Source organism: Xyrauchen texanus, chromosome 2, assembly GCF_025860055.1.
Source record: "Xyrauchen texanus isolate HMW12.3.18 chromosome 2, RBS_HiC_50CHRs, whole genome shotgun sequence".
Lineage (NCBI taxonomy): Eukaryota > Metazoa > Chordata > Actinopteri > Cypriniformes > Catostomidae > Xyrauchen > Xyrauchen texanus.
In genome coordinates this window covers 33,386,074-33,413,218 of record NC_068277.1, presented here as the reverse complement: position 1 = coordinate 33,413,218, position 27,145 = coordinate 33,386,074, and the positions used below count along the sequence as shown (strand labels likewise).

Genomic DNA, 27,145 nt, shown 5'->3' with positions numbered 1-27,145 from the left:
TACTTACTACATCTACGAGCGATCTGGAGTTGTTGTAGAGTGCTTAAGAGCATTGTAAGGACATAGACATATGCTGACACTTGCTGGTAAATTGTAAAATCACACTTCATTCAATTTAATACAGTTCAGACATTTACATTTACAATTATTCGTTTGGAAAACACTTATCCAAAGCGACTCACAAAACAGGAACAGGGCCTACATTATAAGCGAATCATCTTAAGGAGACAGTGGCATGAAATGTGCCATATTACAATACTTTTATTTTGAGATTCTTAAACGTTATGCTTTATGATAATTTTGTTTTATGTTTTAATTAACATAATTGTTTAGGTCAACTTATCATATAAATATGCCTTAACTTAAAAAGTTAAATGAAATAAAAATAAACAATTAATGAATGATCAAATAAGTAGGCCTATATCAATTAATCACATGGATTTGTGTGCATGACTACGTTGGTACAAATTGGCTACTTAATTATTATTAATTCAATTCTAGAAAGCCAAAGAGAATGCTCTTGTTATAAGTTAAGATCCATTTTAGGGAAATTTGGCCCTCAGAACAACCAGACATTTTCAGCAAGCTAGGATCACGGTCATTAATGAATTAATGTTATTCTCGGAAAGTGATAGAGGAAGAAATATTGCAAAAATTGTGGTTATGAACTGCAATCGCGGTGGGCTGTACTGACTAACCAATATGATTGGAAATTTTCTGTCAGTTTGGATCACGGTCATTAGACAGCTTTCATTGCAAATAAATACAGAAAAATGCCTTAAATGCATAAGAATAGATCCATACGATCAAACTGATATTATTTTGAAGGAGTGATAATGTCAGGAATATTGCACAAATCCAGGGGTGTAAAGTAACAAATTACAAATACTCACTTTACTCTAATTAAGTACTTTTTCCCAAGAACTGTACTTTTCTAAGTAGTTAAAACATTTTATAATTTTACTTTTACGTGCATTCTGTTACAAATGCTGTAACTGTACTTTTACTGTGCTATTTTCCCACCGTCTGTGTTCACTACTTCCCCATCCTGATTTTATTTTTATCTATCAACATGATTGGCTAGGGAGAGTATCGTGACTCCTATCCAATCAAATCACACTTAAAAAACTTGAATGGCAGCTGCAGATTTGGTGCCATCTGTTATGGATGTCTCTAGCATAGTTCAACACTTGAACATCACTTTAACTTGAGTTTAACTTGCTCAAGTCAGATATCATCATTAATCCTGCCTCAAATTTGAAGAAATATATCGAGGTAAATTTCATATTTCTGACTACTACATTCTGTCCTGAACATCACAGCAGCACCTGGAAGAGATTTTCACCGTAAAAAAGGCCAATTGCTTGATCGTGTCATGTGAGTTTAACTTGCTCAAGCCAGATACCATCATTAATCCAGTGACTAGTACATTCTGTGTGTCTATAATGTAGCCTGTAATCTAACTATCTAGCACAAATTATTGGGCTACTGTGAGAGATTAAAGCAATGTTATCAATAGGGCTGGTTGATAAAACAATCTAGATGTTTATCGGAAAAAAGAGAGATGTCCTCGTTCAAACTAGTAGTTTTCTACACTTAGCCTATGTTCTACATCTAGAACAGGGCTGTTCATTACGATAGCAAGAGCTTCGCTGGTTGGTTGATCTAGATGAAATATAAAATATTAACTTTTTATTTCCTGACATCTGTCGCTGCATGCGGTTTGATTGACAGGTGGCTAATGTTTGAGCACTAATGCGTTCACGCCTAAATGATCAAGTACACTTTATAATTCCGCTAATGCCCATCTTGATGAGGATTTAATGTAAATGCAGTTGTTTATGTCAAAGCGTATTTGCATCAAAATGTTGGACTTAAAGTGTACATGTAACCGAATAGAGCACTGTCTGGTAGAATATGTCATATAAAGGATATTAATCAAACAACAAGGAAACGAGAAAACCACTCACTACTTTTGGCTGAATAACTTCAAAAATCAAATCAAATCACTTTATTGTCACACAACTATGCACACAAGTGCAACAGTAGGTGTAGGTGAAAGTCTTGTGTGCAGTTCCGAGCAACATAGCAGTCATGACAGTGACGTGACATATACCTGACGTATAATTACAATAAACAACATATATACACAACACAATTTACATATCAAATGTACACATACTTACACAACACAATAATAATATACAATGTACAGTAAACAATACACACAATATAGAATACAATAAAATTAAAAATAAAGAGTATATAAAAATATATATATACAGTAGTTGTATGGAGGAGAATATAATTATGACAGTCCAGTGTGAGATAATAGATTAATAAAGTGCAGTGCTGATTATTGATCGTGAGAGATCAAGTTCAAAAGACTGATTGCTTGGGGGAAGAAGCTGTCATGTAGTCGGCTGGTGCGGGTCCTGATGCTGCGATACCGCCTGCCTGATGGTAGCAGTGAGAGCAGCCCATGACTCGGGTGGCTGGAGTCTCTGATGATCCTCCAAGCTTTTTTCACACACTGCCTGTTATAGATATCCTGGAGGGAGGGAAGCTCACCTCCGATGATGTGTCTGGCAGTTCGCACAACCCTTTGCAGGACTTTGCAGTTGAGGGTGGTGGTATTGCCATACCAGGCGGTGATGCAGCCAGTCAGGATGCTTTCTACAGTACTGGTGTAGAACCGTGTGAGGATGTGGTGGTTCATTCCAAACTTCCTCAGCCATCTCAGGAAGAAGAGGCGCTGGTGAGCCTTCTTCACAACGACCTCAATGTGGACGGACCATGTGAGTTCCTCAGTAATGTGGACACAGAGGAAATTGAAACTGCTGACTCTCTCTACCGGTGCTCCGTTAATAGTGATGGGGCTGTGTTCTCCGTCTTTCTTCCTGAAGTCCACTACAAGCTCCTTGGTCTTAGTGACATTGAGGGAGAGGTTGTGCTCCTGACACCAGCATGTCAGAGTGTGCACCTCCTCTCTGTAGGCTGTTTCATTATTGTCAGTGATCAGACCTACCACCGTCGTATTGTCAGCAAACTTAATGATGGCATTCGAGCTATGTGTTGCCACACAGTCATGTGTGTACAGGGAATACAGGAGTGGGCTGAGAACAGCGCGGGGCTCCAGTGTTGAGGGTCAGTGATGAGGAGATGTTGCTGCCCATTCTAACCACCTGACGTCTGCCTGACAGGAAGTCCAGGATCCGGCTGCACAGCGAGCTGTTTAAGCCCATAGCCACATCAAGCTTGGAGGGCACTGTGGTGTTGAATGCCGAGCTGTAGTCTACAAACAGCATTCTCACATATGTGTTAATTTTTTCCAGGTGGGAGAGAGCAGTGTGTAGTGTAGATGCAATGGCATCATCAGTGGAGCGGTTGTTGCTGTAGGCAAACTGCAATGGGTCCAGAGAGGTGGGCTGCACAGAGCAGATGTGATCTCTGATTAACCTCTCAAAGCATTTGCTGATGATGGGGGTCAGAGCAACAGGACGCCAATCATTTAGGCAAGTGATTTTGGCTTGCTTCGGTACAGGCACAATGGTTGACGTTTTGAAGCATGTGGGAACTACAGACAGGGAGAGGGACAGGTTGAAAATGTCAGTAAATACACCAGCCAGTTGGCTCGTGCATGCTCTGATGGAATGCCGTCTGGACCTTGAGTAGCTTGAGTAGCTTTAAACGTATTAATGTAATAGTATAAAACAGTTACATTTTTTATAATAATATTTTTTGAAAATATTGTTTGTTTTTTAATAATACTGACCCCTGATGTAGAGAGTGTGTTAATTGATATAATAAATTACCAGGAAAGTAGAGATGATAAAATAATTTATAATTATGCTTAGCCTTTATAAAGATAGAAAAGTATCAACATTTGTAGAGTAATACTTAAGCAGAATATTCCACCAGTCACAAACCTGCATCATGCATGAGAATGAGAACACAACTATTTCTGTGCTTAAAAGATACAAGATCTAAATCAATGTGAGATACATTGTATCTCAAAATAAGGACAATGTGACCTCCCATGTGCTATTAAAGAAATAATTCACCCAAAAATGAAAATTCTCTTATCATGTACTTTTAGAAGAATATTTCAGCTCTGCAGGTCCATTCAATGTAAGTGAAGGGGTGCCAAAATTTTGACGCTCCAAAAAGCACATTAAAGCAGCATAAAAGTAATACATACAACTCCAGTGGTTTAATCCATAACTTAAGAATTGATATGACAGGTCTAGCTGAGAAACAGAAAAATATTTAAGTCCATTTTTGCTCTTCCCAGTAGGTGGCAATATGCATGAAGAATGTGAATCACCAAAAACACAAGAAGAAAGTGAAAGTTAAATTGGAGATTGATTGAGCAGGGAGGATAATTAGTAAAAAAGGAATTAAATATTGATCTGTTTCTCACCACATCTATCATATCGCTTCTGAAGCCATGGATTAAACCACTTGAGTCACATGGATTAGGCTACTTTTATGCTGATTTTTGTGATTTGTGGAGCTTCAATATTTTAGCACCGATTCACTTTCATTGTATGGACCAAAAGAGCTGAAATATTCTTTTAAATATCTTAATTGGGTTCTGCAGAAGAAAGAATGTCATACATATCCAGGATGGCATGAGGGTGAGTAAATGATGAGAGAATTTTAATTTTTGGGTGAATTATTAATTTTTAAGCGTGATTTAGCCCCTGTACCAAACATCTTTTTCCATGCCTGCTCTACCTCCTCTATTGTGCAGGACATGATGTGCCAAGTGATCCTGATATTTAGCATTTTATTGCATTCCTTGCATTGTTTGAACATGTTTTAAGCACAACAATAACGCTCTGTCAACATTAAGGGAAATTCAGACTCTACACATAAACTGATTTTAATGTAATTGTTTCATACATTAAGATTTAGAATGGTGATCAGTGTATTGAAATAACTTTTTCATCTTTTCATTTCTGTTATCAGATTCATGTAGTGTTTATCATAGATAAGTGATGTATTTTAAAAGTTGGCATACAGTGCTCATTGTAAAGGGGCATATGTTTTATAACTCGGTACTCAATACTGACTACCCATGAGTACTTTTAAATGAGCTACTCTTTTACTCTTACTTGAGTAGTTTTTGGGACAGCTACTTTTACTCTACTCACACTACATTTTTTGGGAAGTAACAGTACTTCTACTTGAGTATGATTTTTCAATACTCTTTCCGCCCCTGCTCAAATCGCAGCGGGCTGAACTGACTAACTAGTTTTCTGAAATTTTCTGTCAGTTGGGATCATGGTCAATAGATAGCTTTTGTAACAAAGAAATACATTTAAAAAGCCTTTAATGCATAAGTATAGATCCAAATGAACAAAATGATATTATTCCTTTGGAGAGAAGCTGTAAGGAATATTGCAAAAACCATGGTTATTAAACGGAATCGAGGCAGGCCGAACTTGCTGACCAGTGCAAGCCGATGTTTCTTACCAGTTGAGATCATGGTCATTAGACAGCTCTTAAGACAAATAAATTCCATAAATATACTTACACGTATAGATCCATAAGAATAAATTAATGTTATTCCTTGTACAGAGCAGAAGGAGGAATGCAAATTTCAGAGCTCTTAAATGTGGTGAGCTGTTGATCATGGTAATTGGACTGCTTTAAAGGCAAGTTCTGTAAAACCTTAGATCCATGATTATATCCAAGATTAGATCCATGAGAATAAATTATTATAATTGCTGGGAGTGACAGTAGAAGGAAGGGAGCAAAATTCTGAGCATTGTATAAAATTGAATAAAAGTGACCAAATAAAAGTGATATTGTCTACCCCCCCAAATTCAAGCCAAATCTACGCCCTTGATTATGACACAATACATTTCGTCCTTTAGTCAGTTCTTCTTTGTTCGCTCTTGAAAAATATTGAATGTGTAAACTTTAGTTTAAGGATGAATGAGTATTTGTGTGCACTATGGCATTCATGTTGCATTTTATTTGAATTTCAGGTATTGTATCACCTTCATAAAAAGATGAAAAATATGTCCAAGAAGTCTGAACGTTCAAAGCGAAAGGTAAGATAATTTTTTTTTTTTAGATATGTTTTCATCTCCTGGCCTTGAGAACAAATTATGTAGTAATTTAATAATATGAGATTACCACAGTAAATTTGATGGCATCTGGTTGGAAGAATTTGTTCCAAAGATCAGTTCAAGGGTATGGTAGTTTGTGGAGAAAACTGTATCAGACCGTCAGTATTTAACCTTGACGTTTGAGGTATTTGACAGCTCCTTTAAATAATAGAAAAAAAACCTTGCTTGCATTTGTGGTTATGATGATTAAAAATCAGTTTCTCCTACCAAAACAATCTAAATTCAAGCAGTAACGAAAACGAGGATCAAAATTGTGTCATCTTTCAAGCAGATAAATGTAAAGTATGACGATATGTTGTGTTAAGCCTCAAATGAAGATAACTGGTTGACAAAATTTAAATACTGTCAAAGTTCATTTTCGTACTTATCAGAAAAACCTTACAAATCCCTCATGAGCATCAACAGTGCACATTCTGAGCATTTCATAGTCATACTGACTTTCAAATTAGATATTTAAATGCAGAAAGTAGTCAATTTTCATGAAGGAATGCATTTCAGAAGCCATTAAATACAATTACGTCTGTGGCTTTAGATCCTCACTTAATGTAAGTTAATGTTCCATAATAGCAAATAGCAAAAAGGCATGCAGAAAGAAAAGATGGGTGTTCCCAGAGTTCAGCCAAGATGTAGAAAGCCTATTAAATTTTCTTTTGTTGATTAGCCAAAAATAAATAAATCAAAACATTCATAAATCCTGTAGCTTTGTCACACAATGTTTGCTAGATGTAGTTTAGACTATAGGCAGTTGATAGAAATTTCTAGAGAACATGGCATTGTTATGTTATCAACCAATAAAACTATCATAACAATATATCCCTAGCAACTTTTTGGCTGTGATACCAAAACGTCCTAATTTGTCATTTGCCTCCATAACCATAACTTCACACTTCATTCGTATTTTAAACGTCACCTTGATGTTTCTGCTAATTTTGAATACTCTACCCAATGCTACATTTTAAAATGAAATTAACTGTAAATAATGTCATCATTTACGCATTCTTTATTTATTTATTACTTATTTGCTCATTGTTTTGTTTGGCGTGGGACACAAAGGGCGTTTTCAGAATGTCAGAATTGCGGCTCCAAAAATGAGAAAGGCACCATAAAAATGATCATAAATCTGAATCTTCCGATGCCTTGTGATGGTTTTGTGTGAGAATAAGATCCATATTTAAGCCGTTACAACAGTTTTGATGTCAGTGATGTCAAGTGTCATTTGCTCTTATGTGTCTTATGACCAATTTAGGCATTCTAATGTTTGGATCAGGGGCGATTTAGGATTGCAGTTTAGGACGGTTCAGCACCCATTGACTATATAAGATGTGCACATTTACGTAATGTATTCCATTTGGGGTGGGAGATATAAGCAAAATTCTATATCATGGTATGAGTAATTTTATATCACGTGTGATTGCGTTTCTCTCCTTTTTGTGGAAAAAAAGATGCCGGTAGGAAAGCTTTATGGTGTCAGCAACAGTAAATAGGTGTTCTCATTTTGAACGGCACCTTGCCTTACCAATCGGCAAGATTTGCCGGTTGCAGTTAGTAAGTAATTACATGCATTACAACCAACATAATCTGTTGTACATAATTGAAAAAAAAAAAAACATCTAAAATCAATTAAAAAATATTCATAAATAAGTCCATGAATGGGTTGGAATTTTATGCACGGCTCTTTATACTGTATGCACATTTGGAGGCTGTGAGCTTAAGTTTATTATCAAAATCTGCACTTACTTCACCATTTAACAACTCATGGGTTCGTAGAGTCAGGAAGGCTGCGTGCCTCAAAACAATAGTGAACTTGTAAGGCTGAGCTTTTATTTGTGCCACAACCTGCTCATCTCTTCACATTGACACAGTGTTGCAACCTGTAAATATGCTTGTTGGACCTTATTCATTGGTGAACCATATTGTATTTTACAATAGATAAAATTTTATGGCAGGTTGGTCCTTTCCGCACACTTTCATTAGATTCTATTGTTTAGATGTTCATGCCACTCCGGCTCTCATGCCCTCGAGTCGACATCTCAAGCTCGTGTCTGAGACCTCTCACGTTCTTGTGAGCACACTACACAACCGTAGGGGGTCCGGGCAGCCTTTTTACCTGAGAACATAGCATTTTCAAAGCTTGATGCAATCACAGATTCAGGTAAAGTTTAGTTGTAATTTTTGATTTTTTTTAATCTTAAAGAAAGAAAAACATTTTTTTTATTCGAAATAATTTTAAGAAAGGATTAATCAAGTTGCTGAAAAATTTAAATGGTAACATTGCAATAAACAAATAGGCTATGGCTTTGTAACAAAGCCAGTTAAGTATTATGCTGTTAAACCTCAATATAACTTTTCTAAACTTCATAATTGACCTAACTTTACTTTCATTATAATTAAGAGTTGTGCTGGGGTGGGGTAGTTTAAGCGTGATCTGTGCTGTGATGTCACAATCAAGTTGCATTGTGGGATATGGAGCTGCCTGATGCGTACATAAGAGTACATTCGCTCCTTCTGTCAAAATCGAGGGGTAAAATGTTTGTCAAAAGAAACATCCCTTGCCCACTTAATGAAATGGAACAGACTTCCAAAATGGTGGTGGGGATTCCCCAAGGGGAAATGCTTAGGGAAGTTAGCGAGTGGATGTTTAAAGTAAAATTAAATGCTGCCTAAATTTGCTCAGTTTGCAAGTAAGGCAGTTCTCTTACGAGAGGTTCTCTCGTATTGCGTAAGCTAGCTTACGCTACGGGAAAGATTCATCTTTTCTGAGATATTGAAGCCAAAAAATTATCCTTAATTTTTGTATCCATTGTCAACGCAGTGCGGCAGCTGCAGACCTTGAGCGGGCTAGCTAGCGAGCTCATAGGTTGCTCTGTGGCAACTGCTGCAGCCTATAGACGAGCTTGGGCGAACTCGCATCCAATGAGAGGCGTCCGCGCGCTTACTGCATCAAAGCCCGCCAAAATGGGCGTGACAAGAGTGCATATAAGCGTAGTTCGTAGGCTGGAACCCTGATTTTCATCTCTTCAGCGAAGCTCTCCGCATCACTGACCTGGAAGCCGCGTCGCCGTTCGAGGGGCATCTAGCAAGCGTGGACAGCGCTAGAAGAAGCCGGCCGTCTCAGCCACCTTCAGCCATCCTGCGAGCTACGCCATCCGACAACGTATCCTTTTATTCAGCAAGCTAGTTCTCATGTCGCGCCCTTCTCAGCACAGGAGACCGCCACATCATCTGCGCTCTCTGCCTGGGACTGGGGCACGCAGAGCTCGCCCTCACTGAGGGCGGATGCGATTTCTGCGAGGAGCTACCGATGTCAACCCTGCGGGCTCGACTCGACGCGGTCAAAGCAGAAACCGCCGCGCCGCCTTACCCTCAGCCGCGCAGGAAGAAGCGCCGCTCACAAAGGCTGCCGGAAACTGTGGTTGAAGCGACTGCCTCGCCGGAGCCTCTCCCTCGAGCATCGCTTTCACCCTCCCCGCCCCCCCGGGACGCGCAGTTGCCACCGAGCGGCCGCACTGCTGCCATCTCGGATGACGAAGCGGAGGATAAGGGCCGCTGTGCCATCATGGCTTCGGACAGCAAGGAGTGGACAGGCTCCCAAGCCTCCTCCTCGGCCCAGGAATCCAGCAGGACCCGCGCCGGAGTCGAAGGGGAGTTAACACGCCTCCTCACACAGGCCGTCGACCGCCTCGGGCTCGAGTGGTCACCGCCCCTGAGCAGGCACCCAACAGACTCGACGGCTGCTTTCTTCAAAGCCATCGCCGCTCTACACCCGCGGCCCGGGCCGCTCCCTTCCTGCCGGAATTACATACGGAGCTTGCAAAGTCGTGGAACGCTCCTTTTTCAGCCAGGACCCGTTCACACGTCTCCACCTCTCTCGCGTCGGTGGATGGCGCCACTGAGAGAGGCTACTCCTCCATCCCCCCGGTCGAGGACTCGGTAGCAGCACACCTTTGTCCGCCCTCCGCAAGATGGCGTTCCAAGCCTGTGCTCCCGTCTAAGGCCTGCAGAGCGACTTCCGCCTATATTGGCCGCGCCTATTCCGCCGCCGGCCAAGCCGCATCTGCTCTGCACTCAATGGCCGTTTTACAGATCCTACAAGCAGACCTTCTTCGGAGTGGGATGAGAAAGGCAGGCACCCAGAGGCTGTTACTGATCTACGGCGCGACAGACCTCGCCCTTCGGCTACCAAAGCTGCAGCCCAAGCTCTAGGGAAGTGCATGGCCTCGCTGACTGTGACCGAGAGACACTTATGGCTAACACTAGCCGACATGGGAGAAGCAGAGCGCTCCACGTTCCTCAACGCACCGCTCTCTCCGACCGGTCTCTTCGGCTCCGTGGTGAGTGGCATTGTTGACCGCTTCTCAGAAGTCCAGAAAGCCACCCAAGCCATGAACCTCTTCCTGCCGCGTCGCGCTAGCTCCTCTGCAGGCCGCTCACGTGATCAGCCTCCTGCATGAGCCTCTTCACAGCGCCCAGTTCAACAATCTCAGACTTCTCAGCGTCGACAGGGCGGCCGCCCTCGATCGCGCTCAGACAGCTGCCGCAGACCGCCGCCCCCCCGCGGGCCTCGATTTAAGGTAACGCTGAAACCAGAGCAACCAAAGTCTTCCTAACTTTGTTGAACAAACGACGGCTCAGTCCCGCCGCGCCCGGACCACCGTCAAAGCTTTGCCCCCTGTCAGTCCCCTTCTCTCAGGCTACTACAGTGGTGAATTTAGCAGCCAACAAGCCGGTGACACTGCCCGCTTGCCTGCACTCAAACGCCGTTTTCACGGCGACCCAAATAAATCTTGTAAAGAGCAAACATGTCTTATGTGTAGAAAAAGTGCCCACAACCCAGTGTTCACCCCTACACACAAGCATAACACATCCCGTGCCCCTATCAGAGCACGTTCTCATAAAGCGGTTACTGAACCGCTCGAGCGTCAGAGTCAATGAAGGCGCCCACAAATGCGTCGTGCGCCCATTCTCTGCCCGCTCTGTCACACGACCAGCCCTATGTGTAGAAAATGTGCCCACAATCCAGTGTTCACTTCTGCACACAAGCACTGCATGTCTCGTGTCCCCACCAGAGCACGCTCACATAAAGCTGTTACGAACCGCTCGAGCGCTAGAGTCAATAAATGCGCCCACAAATGCGTGCGCGCGCCCATTCTCTGCCTGCTCTGTTACACGGCCAGCAACCATTCCTCTGTGTGTAAGTCCCGTGCCCATGACTATGCTTGCGCATCACGTAACAGATGTGGCTCTTTCCCCATTCATTCCAATCGGGAAGTCACTCACAAAACAGCCTGTTCATGCTGTCTGCGAGCAATCATGCATGAACACACTAAACGCGCTCACACATTTTGTTCAGCGCTCTGTGTGCGGCAATCAGAGCGAATTGGCCATTCACTCTCTAGCGTTACGCTTCAAAGCGTGGGAAGCTATTCCAGGGATATCCAAGTGGGTGTTAAGCACAATACAACAGGGCTATTTGCTACAGTTCGATCGCCGCCCCTCGCTTCAGAGCCGGCTCGAAACCACTGTGAACACGGAAGCAGCGTGCATGCTTCATTCAGAAATAGCAAGCCTTCTGTGCAAAAGGGCCATAGAAAAGTGCCACCCTCTCTGAGCGAGTCGGGGCTTTACAGCCGTTATTTTCTTGTTCCCAAGAAAGACGGCGGCCTCAGACCCATATTAGATCTCAGGGTTTTGAACAAGGTGCTTGCAAAAAGACCGTTCAAAATGCTTACAATCAGGAAACTCCTCGCATGTGCCAGGGGACTGGTTTATTTCTCTCGATCTGAAAGATGCATACTTTCAGATTCAGATAAATCCCGTCACAGGCCATTCTTGAGATTCGCCTCGACGGCCAGGTTTATCAATACACCGTCCTTCCGTTCGGCCTGTCCTTAGCACCCCGTACTTTCACGAAGTGCATGGATGCGGCGCTCGCACCCCTGTGGAGTCAGGGTTTGCGAATTCTGAACTATTTGGACGACTGGCTGATTATGGCTCAGTCACATATGGAGCTTCTGTCTCACAGAGCAGTTCTCCTCAGCCATCTGAACAGTTTGGGTCTTGCAGTCAATTGGACCAAGAGCTCACTACAGCCCAGTCAGACCATTTCCTTCCTGGGAATAGAACTAGACTCCGTGGCAATGACGGCTCACTTATCTACACAGAGCGCACGCCGTGTTCAGCTGACTAGCCGCATCTTTTCAGATGAACAGCCTCACGCCTCTGAAGAAATTCCAGAGAGTGCTAGGTTACATGGCCTCAGCCGCAGCAGTACTTCAGCTGGGTTTACTGCACATCGCTCGCTTCAGCATTGGCTAAACACCCGCGTCTCGCCGGGCTTGGGCCACAGGCCGCCAGCCCATCAAGGTGACTCAGACCTGCATATCAGCTCTGCAGCCCTGGACAGTGGCCGAATGGTATCAGCGGGGAGTGACAATGGGAGCTGTATCTCGCCGAAAAGTCATCTCGACAGACGCGTCCAACACGGGTTGGGGCGCGGTCTGCGAGGGCTCTCCGGTTTTCGGCCTATGGTCAGTTCAGGAAAAGCTCCTTCACATAAATTGTCTGGAAATGATAGCGGTCGAGTACGCGCTCGTGCGCTTTCTCCCGGTCATTCAGGGTCACCACGCCCTGGTCCGTTCAGACAACAGATCTGTGGTATCCTACCTAAACCGTCAGGGCGGTGTCAGATCCAGGAACCTCTTCCATCTGACAAAACGCATACTGAGTTGGTCCCAGTGCCACCTGCGCTCGCTGAGGGCGACGCATATGCCAGGCCACCTGAACGACGGCCCGGACAGACTGTCCAGAGACAATATTCCCCAGGGAATGGTCCCTGCACGCTCAAACAGTCCAGACGCTATGGCACCTATTCGGCAGAGCAGAGATAGACCTCTTTGCGCCCAAAGAGAACTCTCACTGCCCAATATTTTTCTCAAAAGCGAGGACGCGCTGGCCCAGGACTGGCCCAGATGCCCGCTTACGCCTTCCCTCCCGCCTCGCTATTGCCACAGGTAATGCAGAGGATCAGGGAAACGCGTCACTCGGTGCTCCTCATAGCCCCGCGTTGGGAGAATCAGACATGGTTCCCGGAGCTTACGCAGCTGTCACTGACAGCGCCGTGGCCCATCCCAGTGAGAGCAGATCTCCTCTCTCAAGCTCGCGGCACAATCTGGCATCCCCACCCAGAGCGCTGGGCGCTGCATGCGTGGGTGATCAACGACTACCCGTCGCTCTGCCAGAAGGAGTAATAAACACCATCATACACGCTAGAGCCCCTTCCACGAGAAGACTCTATGCATCAAAATGGTCTGTGTTCTCAAAATCAAGTCAAGTCAAGTCAAGTGGGTTTTATTGTCGTTTCAACCATATACAGTTAGTACAGTACACAGCAAAACGAGACAACGTTCCTCCAGGACCATGGTGCTACATAAAAACAACAAAGGACCAACATAGGACCACATGAGACTACACAACGAAATAAAATACCTATATAAACTACCTATATATACCTATATAAAGTGCACGTGCAAACATGTGCAAAAAGTACAGGACAGTACAACAAATTACTGACAATGAACAGGACAATAGACAGTGCAGCGCCAACCAGTGCTCAGCAGTGCAAAAAGATGACAGTTTCTAAAAATGTAAAATAACATACTATGAGATAGTGTTCTATGCACATAGCAGTTATTGAGGTAGCAGACAGTTATAAAGTGACAGTTATTAAAGTGCAACTCAGGACACGTGTGTGTCAAACCAGTCTCTGAGTATTGAGAAGTCTGATGGCTTGGGGAAGAAGCTGTTACACAGTCTGGCCGTGAGGGCCCGAATGCTTCGGTACCTCTTGCCAGACGGGAGGAGGGTAAAGAGTTTGTGTGAGGGGTGTGTGGGGTCGTCCACAATGCTGGTTGCTTTATGGATACAGTGTTTTTTGTAAATGTCTTTGATGGAGGGAAGAGAGACCCCAATGATCTTCTCAGCTGTCCTCACTATCCTCTGCAGGGCTTTGCGGTCCGAAACGGTGCAAGTCCCAAACCAGGCAGTGATGCAGCTGCTCAGGATGCTCTCAATAGTCCCTCTATAGAATGTAGTGAGGATGGGGGTTGGGAGATGTGCTTTCCTCAGCCTTCGAAGAAAGTAAAGACGCTGCTGGGCTTTCTTGGTGATAGAGCTGGTGTTGAGGGACCAGGTGAGGTTCTCTGCCAGGTGAACACCAAGAAATTTGGTGCTCTTGACGATCTCCACAGAGGAGCCGTCGATGTTCAGTGGAGTGTGTTCACCTTGTGCTCTCCTAAAGTCAACAACCATCTCTTTTGTTTTGTCAACATTCAGGGACAGGTTGTTGGCTCTACACCAGTTCGTCAGCCGCTGCACCTCCTCTCTGTATGCTGACTCGTTGTTCTTGCTGATGAGACCCACCACGGTCGTGGTCATCGGCGAACTTGATGATGTGATTCGAGCTGTGCATTGCTGCACAGTCGTGAGTCAGCAGAGTGAACAGCAGTGGACTGAGCACACAGCCCTGGGGGCCCCAGTGCTCAGTGTGGTGGTGGTGGAGATGCTGTTCCCGATCCGGACTGACTGAGGTCTCCCAGTCAGGAAGTCCAGGATCCAGTTGCAGAGGGAGGTGTCCAGGCCCAGCAGGTTCAGCTTTCCAATCAGGTGCTGGGGAATGATTGTGTTGAATGCTGAGCTGAAATCTATGAACAGCATTCGAACGTATGAGTCCTTATTGTCTAGGTGGGTGAGGGCCAGATGGAGGGTTGTGGTGATGGCATCGTCCGTTGAACGGTTTGAACGATACGCAAACTGCAGTGGGTCTAGTGAGGGGGCAGCTGGGTCTTAATCTGCCTCATGACGAGCCTCTCGAAGCACTTCATGATGATGGGTGTAAGTGCGACGGGACGGTAGTCATTGAGGCAGGACACTGAAGACTTCTTTGGCATGGGGATGATGGTGGTGGCCTTGAAGCACGTTGGAACAACGGCGCTGCTCAGAGAGATGTTGAAGATGTCGGTAAGAACATCTGCTAGCTGGTCTGCACATCCTCTGAGCACTCTGCCAGGAATGTTGTCTGGTCCAGCAGCCTTCCGTGGGTTGACTCTACGTAGAGTTTTCCTCACATCTGCCGTGGTAAGACAGAGCACCTGGTCGTTGGGAGGAGGTGTGGACTTCCTCGCCATCATGTTGTTCTGCACTTCAAACCGAGTGTAGAAGTCGTTCAGCGCATCTGGAAGGGAGGCATCTTTGTCACAGGCAACTGATGTTGTCCTGTAGTTGGTGATGGCCTGGATGCCCTGCCACATGCGCTGCGTGTCACCGCTGTCCTGGAAGTGACTGTGGATTCTCTGGGCGCAGCGCGCTTTGCCTCTCTGATTGCCCGTGACAGTTTGGCCCTAGCTGTTCTTAGGGCTGCCTTATCGCCTGCTCTGAAGGCGGAGTCTCGGACCTCAGCAGCGCGCGCACCTCCGCCGTCATCCACGGCTTCTGGTTGGAGCGTGTGGTGATGGTCTTGAGAAAGTGACATCATCAATGCACTTGCTGATGTAGCTGGTCACTGATGCTGTGTATTCCTCCAAGTTGGTTGAATCGCCATATGTTGCAGCCTCCCTGAACATGTGCCAGTCAGTACACTCAAAACAGTCCTGAAGAGCAGAGATGGCTCCTGCTGGCCAGGTTTTCACCTGCTTCTGAAGCGGTTTTGTGCGCCTGACGAGCGGTCTGTATGCTGGAATTAACATAACAGAGATGTGGTCTGAGTAGCCGAGGTGGGGCGGGCTCCGCCCGGCACGCCTGGGATGTTTGTGTAAACAAGATCAAGCGCGCTCAGCCCTCTCGTTGCAAAGTCCACATACTGATGGAATTTAGGGAGCACTGTCTTGAGATTTGCATGGTTGAAATCTCTGGCGACAATAAACAGTCCGTCGGGGTGAGCGCTCTGCAGTTCGCTCATAGCCCCATACAGTTCACAGAGCGCTTCCTTAGCGTTAGCTTGGGGGAATGTAAACCCGGTTATGCAAACAGTGGTGAATTCCCGTGGTAGATAAAAAGGTCTGCATCTAACAGTCACAAGCTCCAACAGCAATGAACAGTAACTAGAGACTAGCATAGAGTTCTTGCACCATTCCGTGTTGATGTAAACACACAAGCCACCACCGCGAGTCTTACCGCGAGAGAGCTGTATTTCTGTCGGCACGAAACGAGGCGCAGCCCGCCTAGCTGAATGGCAGCATCCGGAACTCTGTCGCTGAGCCACGTCTCCGTGAAAACAAAGACGCAGCAGTCTCTAAACTCACGCTACGTAGCCTGCTGGAGTCGGATATAGTCCAGTTTATTGTCCAGGGAGCAAACATTTGAGAGCAGGATAGACGGGAGAGCCGGCCAGCTAGGGTTTGTTCTTAGCCTAGCATGGACCCCTCGCCTCTTTCCGCGCTTCGCTCACGACACCGCTACGACGCCCTCTCCCCGGCCACCGGCATCAGGCGACGCCGAGGGCTGGAGGCCTGGTCTCCGCAGCAAGCCGAGTACGCGTAGCGCCTCCTGCAGGTCATCATGCAGCTTGGTTTTTGCATGAGTCTTATATTTGAGTAGTGTCTGGCGATGGTAGACATGAACACTGGTTGCTCCGATGTCCATGTGTTGCAAAAGTCGGGCTTTTTTAACAAAAATAGCACCATTGTGGATCCGGAGTGGCCGCTGCGTGCTACCGCGCCGCCATCTTGGATCATCCCCACATATGGGGATTTAATTCAGAAAGGAGTACCGATCACCTTGGGAACATAGCCGTGTCTACCAGTGCACCGACAGAGACCTGGACCCGCGGACATGTGGGGTGTCGTCGCTGCTCGTATTTCTACAAGAGCTGCTGGATAAGGGCAGATCCCCATCCACGCTCAAAGTGTATGTGGCGGCCGTTGCGGCGTTCGCTGAACCCCTGCACGGCCAGTCATGGGGTAAAAACGAGCTGGTCATCCGCTTCCTCAGGGGAGCTAGAAGGATGAACCCCCGCGCTCCCATCGGTTCCTATCTGGGATCTTTCTATAGTTCTCGAAACTATGAAAGCCCCCCCTTTCGAACCACTTCAATCCGTGGATTTGAAATACCTTTCACTCAAAACCGTTTTTCTGACTGCCCTGTCATCAGTCAAACGTGTGGGAGACCTTCACGCGCTGTCTGTCAGCGCTGTGTGTCTTGAGTTTGGACCAAGTGACTCCAAGGTCATTTTAAAGCCTAGACACGGCTATGTTCCCAAGGTGATCGGTACTCCTTTCAGAGCACAGGTCATTTCCCTATCGGCGGATAGCGAACGCAACGCCAATCTCCTTTGCCCGGTCAGAGCACTGAGATTGTATACTGCGCGCTCCGCTGCTTTCAGACGCTCCGAGCAGCTTTCGTTTCGCTCGAGGGCGCACCAAAGGTCTCGGCCTCGAAACAGACACTATCTAGATGGATAGTGGACGCTATTGCTGCTGCATACGCGTCAAAAGACCTGCCATGCCCGTTGGGCATTAGGGCTCACTCCACTAGAGGCATGGCATCCTTGTGGGCATGGTCCAGCGGAATTTCCATTCACGACATATGTGTGGCTGCGGGATGGACTTCCCCCTCCACCTTTGTCAGATTTTACAATATGGAAGTGCCCGCTCTGCAGGCAAAACTACTAGCGGTTTAATACGCTACAGCTCCCCTGGTGAGCTGCACTGATGGGACACATTCCACACAGACCGGCACCGCCGCTCTGTCGTTCCCGGTCCTACTATGTGCTTATGTATTACACAATCAATGACCCGCATTCTTGCCGGCCAAATATTATTTCCCCACTCATAAGGGCTCCCCGGTCCCCCTTAATTCCCTGGGGCTCATACAGTGGATGCTTGGCGCGACGGCGTTGACAATGGGTTCCTGTAGCGTAAGCTAGCTTACGCAATACTGAGAGAACCTCTCGTAAGAGAACGTATCGGTTACCTAACGTAACCTCGGTTCTCTCTAGATGAGGGAACGAGTATTGCGTAGCCGGCCGTGCTTCGCGCCACGAGCGACTTTTCGCTTCAGTCAATGAAAACCAGGGTTCCAGCCTACGAACTACGCTTATATGCACTCTAGTCACGCCCATTTTGGCGGGCTTTGATGCAGTAAGCGCGCGGACGCCTCTCATTGGATGCGAGTTCGCCCAAGCTCGTCTATAGGCTGCAGCAGTTGCCACAGAGCAACCTATGAGCTCGCTAGCTAGCCCGCTCAAGGTCTGCAGCTGCCGCACTGCGTTGACAATGGATACAAAAATTAAGGATAATTTTTTGGCTTCAATATCTCAGAAAAGATGAATCTTTCCCGTAGCGTAAGCTAGCTTACGCAATACTCGTTCCCTCATCTAGAGAGAACCGAGGTTACGTTAGGTAACCGATACGTTTCACTGCAGCGCACTGTAAGAGTTTTCTCTGTAAAATGCTATTTCCTCTGGTGGACGCTTTGGGTTTTTTTCTATCAGCTCTCAAGGTAAGGTCTGCTTGTGGCCATGACACTTAGATGTGCATCTGTATCAAGGTAGCCAGAGCCAAATGTGGCACTGACACACATTGCTATCTTAGGTCATTAGTTTAAATACAGTAAATCCACTCATAGCTAGGCTAAGTCACTAGTTAAATAAATGTTGGGCTTTTCAAGTCCTGGTACACATTATGAGTCAGGTCATAAGCCGTTTAAGCCATTCGGCCAAGCAGGCCTAGGCACACAAATAGGTTTTGTTAATTAGCATTATGCCATTCAGCCAAATAGTCCAAGGCACACTTAGTTAGCATACACTTGGTGTATCAGTGGTGCCTGCAGCTGTACGGCCGTACGCACTGTGTGTGAGAATTATTTACTCTCAGAATATTTCACCAATCATGAAATGTGTCCCGTATTACTCCTCACTGTTTAAAAGATCTAGCAATGCCCAATGTGTGAATGAATAATTCTTTTGAGTCGATTCTTTTCAGTGAATTGGCCAAACGGGCATGCAAAATGGTCTAAATCAATTCGTGATTCAGTAAGATTCATTCAGAGCACTCTCTCACTGAATAATTTGAAGCAGTTTCTCGCACAGTAAAACAGTATTGTCTAGGTTACGGATGTAACCTCCGTTCCCTGATGGAGGGAACGAGACATTGTGTCGAAGAAGCGACACTAGGGGTCTCTGTTGAGCGCCGAATATACCTCTGACCTATGAAAAAAAGCCAATGAGAAGTTGGCAGACAATATTTGCATGTCCCACCCCCGGACATACAGGTATAAAGGCGGGGAAATGTGACTGTTTCATTCAGCATTTTTCTGAGGAGCCGGAAATGGCCCAGCCACAACAGTGGCTCGGCTCAGCGACGTGGCCGAGAGGACACAACGTCTCGTTCCCTCCATCAGGGAACGGAGGTTACATCCGTAACCTAGACTTTCCCCGTCTGTCGCTCACTTCGACGTTGTGTCGAAGAAGCGACACTAGGGGTCCAATTTAAATGACGCCATGCTGAGCCGTGTACATGTACTGCTGACACAGGAACGGGCAGGTACTTGACGTGCCAAAACAACCAGCTGTATCAGACTGCACGTACCCTTCACCCCATGCCCCATAAAGTCGTCGGAATCCTTATAGTTACCCTAAACAGGGGAACAAGGCGACGCTTGCCAACCTGGGAAGGGCCGAGCCTAGCCGGGCCTCTTTTCTCTCTATGTTTCTCGCATAGAGTCAACGGCTGGGGCCCTTACACGCATTTTCCTATTCTTACAGGGGGAAAAGACCCTGCGGAGACCACACCTGCCCAGAGAGGGGGAGGTAAGAGTGGTGACATACACCACATGGGCTTTTAGGTCACATGTGGGAAGTGGCGTGGTGGTAGATCCTGCCTCCTCGAAGGGAGGAGTTGCTACAGACATGATGACTGGGGGGCAGTGGGAACTGCCCAAGGGAGACGCGGGTCCGCTCGTAAGGGGACAGTACTGTGGAAAATACACACAGGGGGGAAGTCAAAATAGGAGCCCTGACCTGTGGAGCACCTATTCCAGTACAGGGTAGATTTGAGCACCCGCAGTGGATTGGGTCAGAGAATTCCTCCGCTGAATTGCGGACCCAGAGGGCTAGGGAGGAGTCATACAGGGAGCCGAGTGATTGGGATCGCCTGGGAGAAAAAGCACACGGTTTTACCTCAACCGAGGGAAAGGGCGCAAGGTGCAAGCGATCCACCCGGTCAGTTCCCGGGTGGGCCAATAGGGAGCCACTAGAGTGACTTGTTCCTCGTCCTGCCTGACCTTGCACAGCACCTGTGCAAGAAGGCTCACTGGGGGAAATGTGTACTTGCGTAACCCTGTGGGCCAGCTGTGTGGCAGTGCGTCTGCCCCGAGGGGAGCCTCTGTTCGGGTATACCAGAGCAGGCAGTTGGAGGTGTCTTGGGAGGCGAATAGGTCTACCTGAGCCTTGCTGAACCGTTCCCAAATCAGCTGGACCGACTTGGGCAAGCGTTGTCATGATAGCGCGTCCACCACCACACTGAGGTTGCCGGGGATGTAAGTGGCGTGCAGTGACTTGAAGTTGGCTCCAAAGGAGGAGACAATGGGCGAGTTGTGACATGTGGCAGAAGCGTATGCCGCCTTGGCGATTTAAGAACGCTACCGCGGTGGTGCTGTCTGATCTGATCAAGACGTGTTTGCCCTGAACCAGCGGGAGAAACCTCCGAAGGGCAAAGAAAACAGTCAACAACTCTAGGCAGTTGATGTGCCAGCGCAGCGGGGCCCCTTTCCAATGACCCGCGGCTGCATGCCCGTTGCTCATGGCGCCCTAACCAGGGCAAGGGTTGCCTGTGCGACCTTCGTAAAGATGCGAGGGGACAGGGACATGCCAAATTGTAGGACCTTGTTCTGATAAGCCTGGCCGTCGAACGCAAACCGTAGAATGGCTACGTAAGATGTAGCATTTTGAATGGGACTTTATTCAAAGCCCGGTTGAAAACTCGCAAGTCCAATATCGGTCGTAAACCGCTGCCTTTTTTGGAAAAGATGCGTCCCGAGGCTCTGGTGCTGAGAAAAGACACAAAGCACTTACCTTGCTCCGCACACCTGGCAGAGGGCGGGATAGTGACTGAGGAGGTGGTCCGGTGGAGGCGTCCTCTAGACTCGACAGAACCAGCCGGCCGGGGAACAGTCATGGGGCTGAAGACGGGAGGTCCATGGCCAGCATGCCGGGACTGTTGAGGTGTGGCGGCAGAGTGCAATGAGAACGGCATTTGCGGACCAGGTGACCCAGAGACAAAGGAAATAGCTCTTTTATTGAGAATGTGGGTCCACCTGGGGACGGACTGGTCTGTTTACCAGCTCCGGAGCGAACATCTCGGTCTCTGGGTCGATCGTCTCAGGAGCGCCTGGGATCCTTCTGGGTCCTCGACGAGGGCCGTGAGACGGGGGGCGTGCACTTCCTGCGGGGCACTCGACGCAGGGGCTGAGAGCTGGGCCTGGGTTGAGGCGGAGCCGTAGGAGGACGCCCTCAGTGATCAGATGGAGCTTGGCCTGTAGCGGCAGGTTTGCGGCAGGGCAGGATGTGTGAGATGGCCTCCGTCTGCTTCTTCACCGTGGAGAACTGCTGGGCGAAGTCCTCTACGGTGTCGCCGAAGAGGCCAAACTGGGAGACAGGGGCATCAAGAAAGTGTGTCTTGTCCGTCTTGCGCATCTCGACCAAGAGATTTCGTTCCTGAACCACAAGTGTGGCCATCGCCTGCCCGAGTGACTGCACTGTGGCTTTCATGGCCCTGAGGGCAAGGTCGGTAGCTGAGCGCAGTTCCTGCAGCACGTCGGGATCAGGACTACCCTCGTGCAGATCTTTGAGTGCCTTGGCCTGGTGGACTTGCAGGAGGGCCATAGCATGCAGGGCGGAAGTGGCCTTTTCGGTCCTACAGGCCTTGGAGGGGAGCACAGGGCGACCCCGCCAGGTGGCGGCTTTCTCGGGGCATAGGTGGATCGCAACCGCCCTATCCACCTGGGGAATCGCCGTGTACCTGTGGGCCGCTCCGCCATTGAGGGTAGTGAGAGCGGATGAGCGAGGGGCTTTGTGACGTGTGGAGAGGGATGCTCTCCATGCAGAAAGAAGAAAGGGACCGTGGGGGCGTGGCAGTGAGTGGCTCGCAGACCCCAGGAACCAATCATCCAGCCGAGATGGCTGTGGAGAGGATAGAGGGTCCCAGTCCAGCCCCACGCTGACTGCGGCCCGGGGCAAGCATTTCAGACATCTGGGTGTCAGACGAGTCAGATGCCGGACCGCTCTCTGATGCAGCAGCAAGCTTATCCAGCTCGGGGGGCTCCAGAGGATAGGCAGACTGGCCGTGAGGCAAGCCGCTGCTACCTCGAGCCCGGACGGGAGTCAACGAGCGTGCCGGGGCGGGAAGTTCATGGGGGTGTACCCGACGAAACTGAGCCTGCTGCCATCCTCAGATCTCCTCCATCGCCAGCCGCATCATCCTCAATCCAGTGGGAAGGAGCGACGGGGGGGGCTGGAGTGGCGAAGGAAAGCCATGACCGCAACATTGCCATGGTCATGCTCTCGCAGTGAGAACATGAACCATCCGCAATCACTGCCTCTGTGTGATCACAGCCCAGACACACGAGACAGCGCCTGTGGCCGTCTGAAGCGGAGAGCACTCTACCACATCCAGTAACTACACAGGGGCTTAAAGACATCTTTATAAAGACGCGTCCTGAAAAGGACGTTCAACGCCACTGTGTATTGCTCTTTTACAGGAAAATACTCTTTTAGAGTAAATAACTTGCAGCTCGCTGCATACACGACCATCGGCTCTGAAGAAAATGTTCTGAATGAAACAGATGCATTTCCCTGCCTTTATACCCGTATGTCCGGGGGCGGAACATGCAAATTCTGTCTGCCAACTTCTCATTGGCCTTTTTTCATAGATCAGAGGTACAGGTGCTGGTCATATAATTAGAATATCATCAAAAAATGTATTTATTTCAGTAATTCCATTCAAAAAGTGAAACTTGGATAATGTATACATTCATTCCACACAGACTGATATATTTCAAGTGTTCATTCCTTTTAATTTTAATGATTATAACTGACAACTAATGAAAAACCCCAAAATCAGTATCTCAGAAAATTAGAATATTGTGAAAAGGTTCAAAATTGAAGACACCGGGTGCCGCACTCTAATCAGCTAATTAACTCAAAACACCTGCAAAGGCCTTTAAATGGTCTCTCAGTCTAGTTCTGTAGGCTACACAATCATGGGGAAGACTGCTGACTTGACAGCTGTCCAAAAGACGACCATTGACACCTTGCACAAGGAGGGCAAGACACAAAAGGTCATTGCTAAAGAGGCTGGCTGTTCACAGAGCTCTGTGTCCAAGCACATTAATAGAGAGGCGAAGGGAAGGAAAAGATGTGGTAGAAAAAAGTGTACAAGCAATAGGGATAACCTCACCCTGGAGAGGATTGTGAAACAAAACCCATTCAAAAATGTGGGGGAGATTCACAAAGAGTGGACTACAGCTGGAGTCAGTGCTTCAAGAACCACCACGCACAGACGTATGCAAGACATGGGTTTCAGCTGTCGCATTCCTTGTGTCAAGCCACTCTTGAACAAGACACAGCGTCAGAACACAAAAAGGACTAGACTGCTGCTGAGTGGTCCAAAGTTATGTTCTCTGATGAAAGTACATTTTGCATTTCCTTTGGAAATCAAGGTCCCAGAGTCTGGAGGAAGAGAGGAGAGGCACAGAATCCACGTTGCTTGAAGTCCAGTGTAAAGTTTCCACAGTCAGTGATGTTTGGGGTGCCATGTCATCTGCTGGTGTTGGTCCACTGTGTTTTCTGAGGTCCAAGGTCAACGCAGCTGTCTACCAGGAAGTGTTCGAGCACTTCATGCTTCCTGCTGCTGACCAACTTTATGGAGATGCAGATTTCATTTTCCAACAGGACTTGGCACCTGCACACAGTCCCAAAGCTACCAGTACCTGGTTTAAGGACCATGGTATCCCTGTTCTTAATTGGTCAGCAAACTCGCCTGACCTTAACCCTATAGAACTTTATGGGGTATTGTGAAGAGGAAGATGTGACCCAACAATGCAGAAGAGCTGAAGGCCACTATCAGAGCAACCTGGGCTCTCATAACACCCGAGCAGTGCCACAGACTGATCGTTTCCATGCCACGCCGCATTGCTGCAGTAATTCAGGCAAAAGGAGCCCCAACTAAGTATTGAGTGCTGTACATGCTCATACTTTTCATGTTCATACTTTTCAGTTGGCCAACATTTCTAAAAATCCTTTTTTTGTATTGGTCTTAAGTAATATTCTAATTTTCGGAGATACTGAATTTGGGATTTTCATTAGTTGTCAGATTTAATCATCACAATTAAATGAAATAAACATTTGAAATATATCAGTCTGTGTGTAATGAATGAATATAATATCCAAGTTTCACTTTTTGAATGGAATTACTGAAATAAATGAACTTTTTGATGATATTCTAATTATATGACAAGTCCCTGTATATTCAGCGCTCAAGAGAGAGTGTACACAACGTCGAAGTAAGTGACAGACGGGGAACGGGATATTTATGAATACAGAGAACTAACCGCGCTGAATACAGTGTAAATTTGCCTACAGTCAACTGATACAAAAGGCTGTCTTTTTGAGAGGTAACTACAGCTAGTGCTGTGTCAGGTGAACAAGGGGCTGTTGAAACTGAACATGTTTTTGCGTCCGCTCATGCTGTTTCAATATTTGTTTTTTGCGCGAAAACTCGTCTGTCTGAACGATTACTGAAATGCTTTGGTGTTGTTGTTTTTTTGCAAAAAATTTATAAATAAATCTCACGGGCCTACCGATCTTGTTTCGCACACATGCTCTCACTCACAGACACGCGCAAACGGATGAGTTTGGGGCCGTTCACATCAAATGTGTTTTTGCGGGCATCTGGCTTTTTTCTCAACGTTTAACCTGTTGATAAACAATCCCCCCGCACACGTCGATGACGTCACTCTGCTTACATTTAATATATAATTTACCATCTAGAAATGTAATTAATGTTACCAAGTTACACATCTTTTTGAAAGAATTCTAATTCTTTCCTAAACCCTCATGAGCTTCGAGTATGGGATGGGGCAGACAACTCTCTAATATTTAGAATTTGGACTGCAGTACCATTTCAAACGCTTGTTGTCAATCTTACATATAGCACCTTGTAGTGTCTAAAAATTTTTACAGTCCTTAGTTGCGGCACGGCGTAAAGATCAGAGACGTCCGGTGCATATTTACATAGAAAAACTATTTAAAAACATAGATGCACGTGTGAACAGCCTGTAACTCTGACCTGAACTTGGTTTGTTAGGTACCATTGAACTCAAATTGGGTTGAAGAACTCTAAAGGCGTGCAGAATAACCGAATAGTGGTTTTGAATTGGCCGTGTCAGACATTGCTACAAACTTTTCTTCCATCTATTTGAAAAATCCAACCAAATCTGCAAAGCGTCCTGCAGCGCATAAAGGTGAACGTAGTCACGTGACACGTCATGGGGGGGCCTCCACAATGTACCAGCCCATAAGCCACTCAGTTCTTAATCCATCCTTGACTGTTAAGAATGTTGCCTATATACTTACATAAAATACAGCTATACTAGAAGAAATTGGATAATAATGATTTCGGGTTCGGGCTTAAATTCTAACGGTATCGTTCTGGCCGGTAGGGTTCTACTGATGTACGACACGTTCTCAGGTTCGGTTCGGGTTTGGGTTTCATTTTAAGGCCCGTGCAGAACTCTAGGCAGATTTCTGTGCATACCCTCAGATTAAATCCTGCAGGTACCCATGTGGTGTATAATATGAATTAACAAATGAATCAATATGTCATACCCATATTAACATGCTAAATCTTTTCATAATTGAACTAAATGCACGTGTGTCAGAAAGAGCGCGCTCATCCAAGAATATGAGAAAACTGCACCTTTTAATGCAAAATTAAATAAAATCTCCTGTGTTCTCCTGCATTCTGTGTGCATCTTTATCAATGTTTGTTCTTCTCTTTCACTATCAGTCTAACTGACAGCTAGGTGGAGCGTTGCACATGGATTTTACATACCGTGATATAGACAATATTGAGAAATCTCTGCCGGTTGACACTTTACAGTATACCATCACCAGAGATTATTTTATACTAACATACGAACCTCTGCGGCTCTACCATAGGAGATAGTGTCTTTCAACGGTAACAGTCACCAAGCGTCTTTCAACAGTAAGTCACCATTTGCAGATACCATACAAATTAAAGAGAGAAAATCATAAACCATAACCCACACCTCCACACATAATTCTCTTCAAAAAGATTGTTTAGTGAAATAAATTAAAATACATTTCCACAAAGCTTATGTTAAATTTTAAGTTGAATATCATAAAATCATTAGTAAAATGTATCGATCAGAATTGTTTGATCGATTCTCTTATAAAAATATTGATTGATATGTCAAGATTGATATGCGCATCTGTAATTACATTGTTTTATGATAAATTCTGTTTTATAGGCACAGAGATGATACTGTGTGGTAACATTTCGCATACATGATTCAGAACAACCCTGTCTTCTGAAAATTTACTTCCCACATTACTGAAGTACTTAGAAACCCACATAGGAAATTAATTTGTTTACATATTTGTATCTAAATATGTTGGTGGAATACCATTGTGTATTGCTCATCCATCACTTTGTATAGATGACATTTCATTTTTCCTGGATCAAAAGTGGTGCCAAGTTGCTTCAATTCATTATTGCAATTAATTTATATTTTATTGAATCAGTTACTTAATTGCATTTTATGTTTGCATTGGACACAGATTTATTATTGATTATCTAAACATCTGGGACATTTTAAATTTGATGCTGATTATTTTTCACCATGTTGAAATCACATGACCTGTGGTGTTTCACTAAATATCGATCCTTGCGCTCATTGGCTGCTGTCTGTGTAGATACTCTTGGTTATGC

The 27,145-nt window shown here is 46.1% G+C and overlaps 1 protein-coding gene across 1 annotated transcript in view; it reads left to right on the top strand.

The window, feature by feature from the left end:
* galr1b (galanin receptor 1b) overlaps window positions 1–27,145 on the top strand; it is a 70,942-nt gene that overhangs the window by 5,753 nt on the left and 38,044 nt on the right. The window contains exon 2 of the mRNA XM_052153123.1: window positions 6,000–6,065. Within this exon, the coding sequence (XP_052009083.1) occupies window positions 6,000–6,065 (66 nt within the window). The remainder of the gene's footprint in view (window positions 1–5,999; window positions 6,066–27,145) is intronic.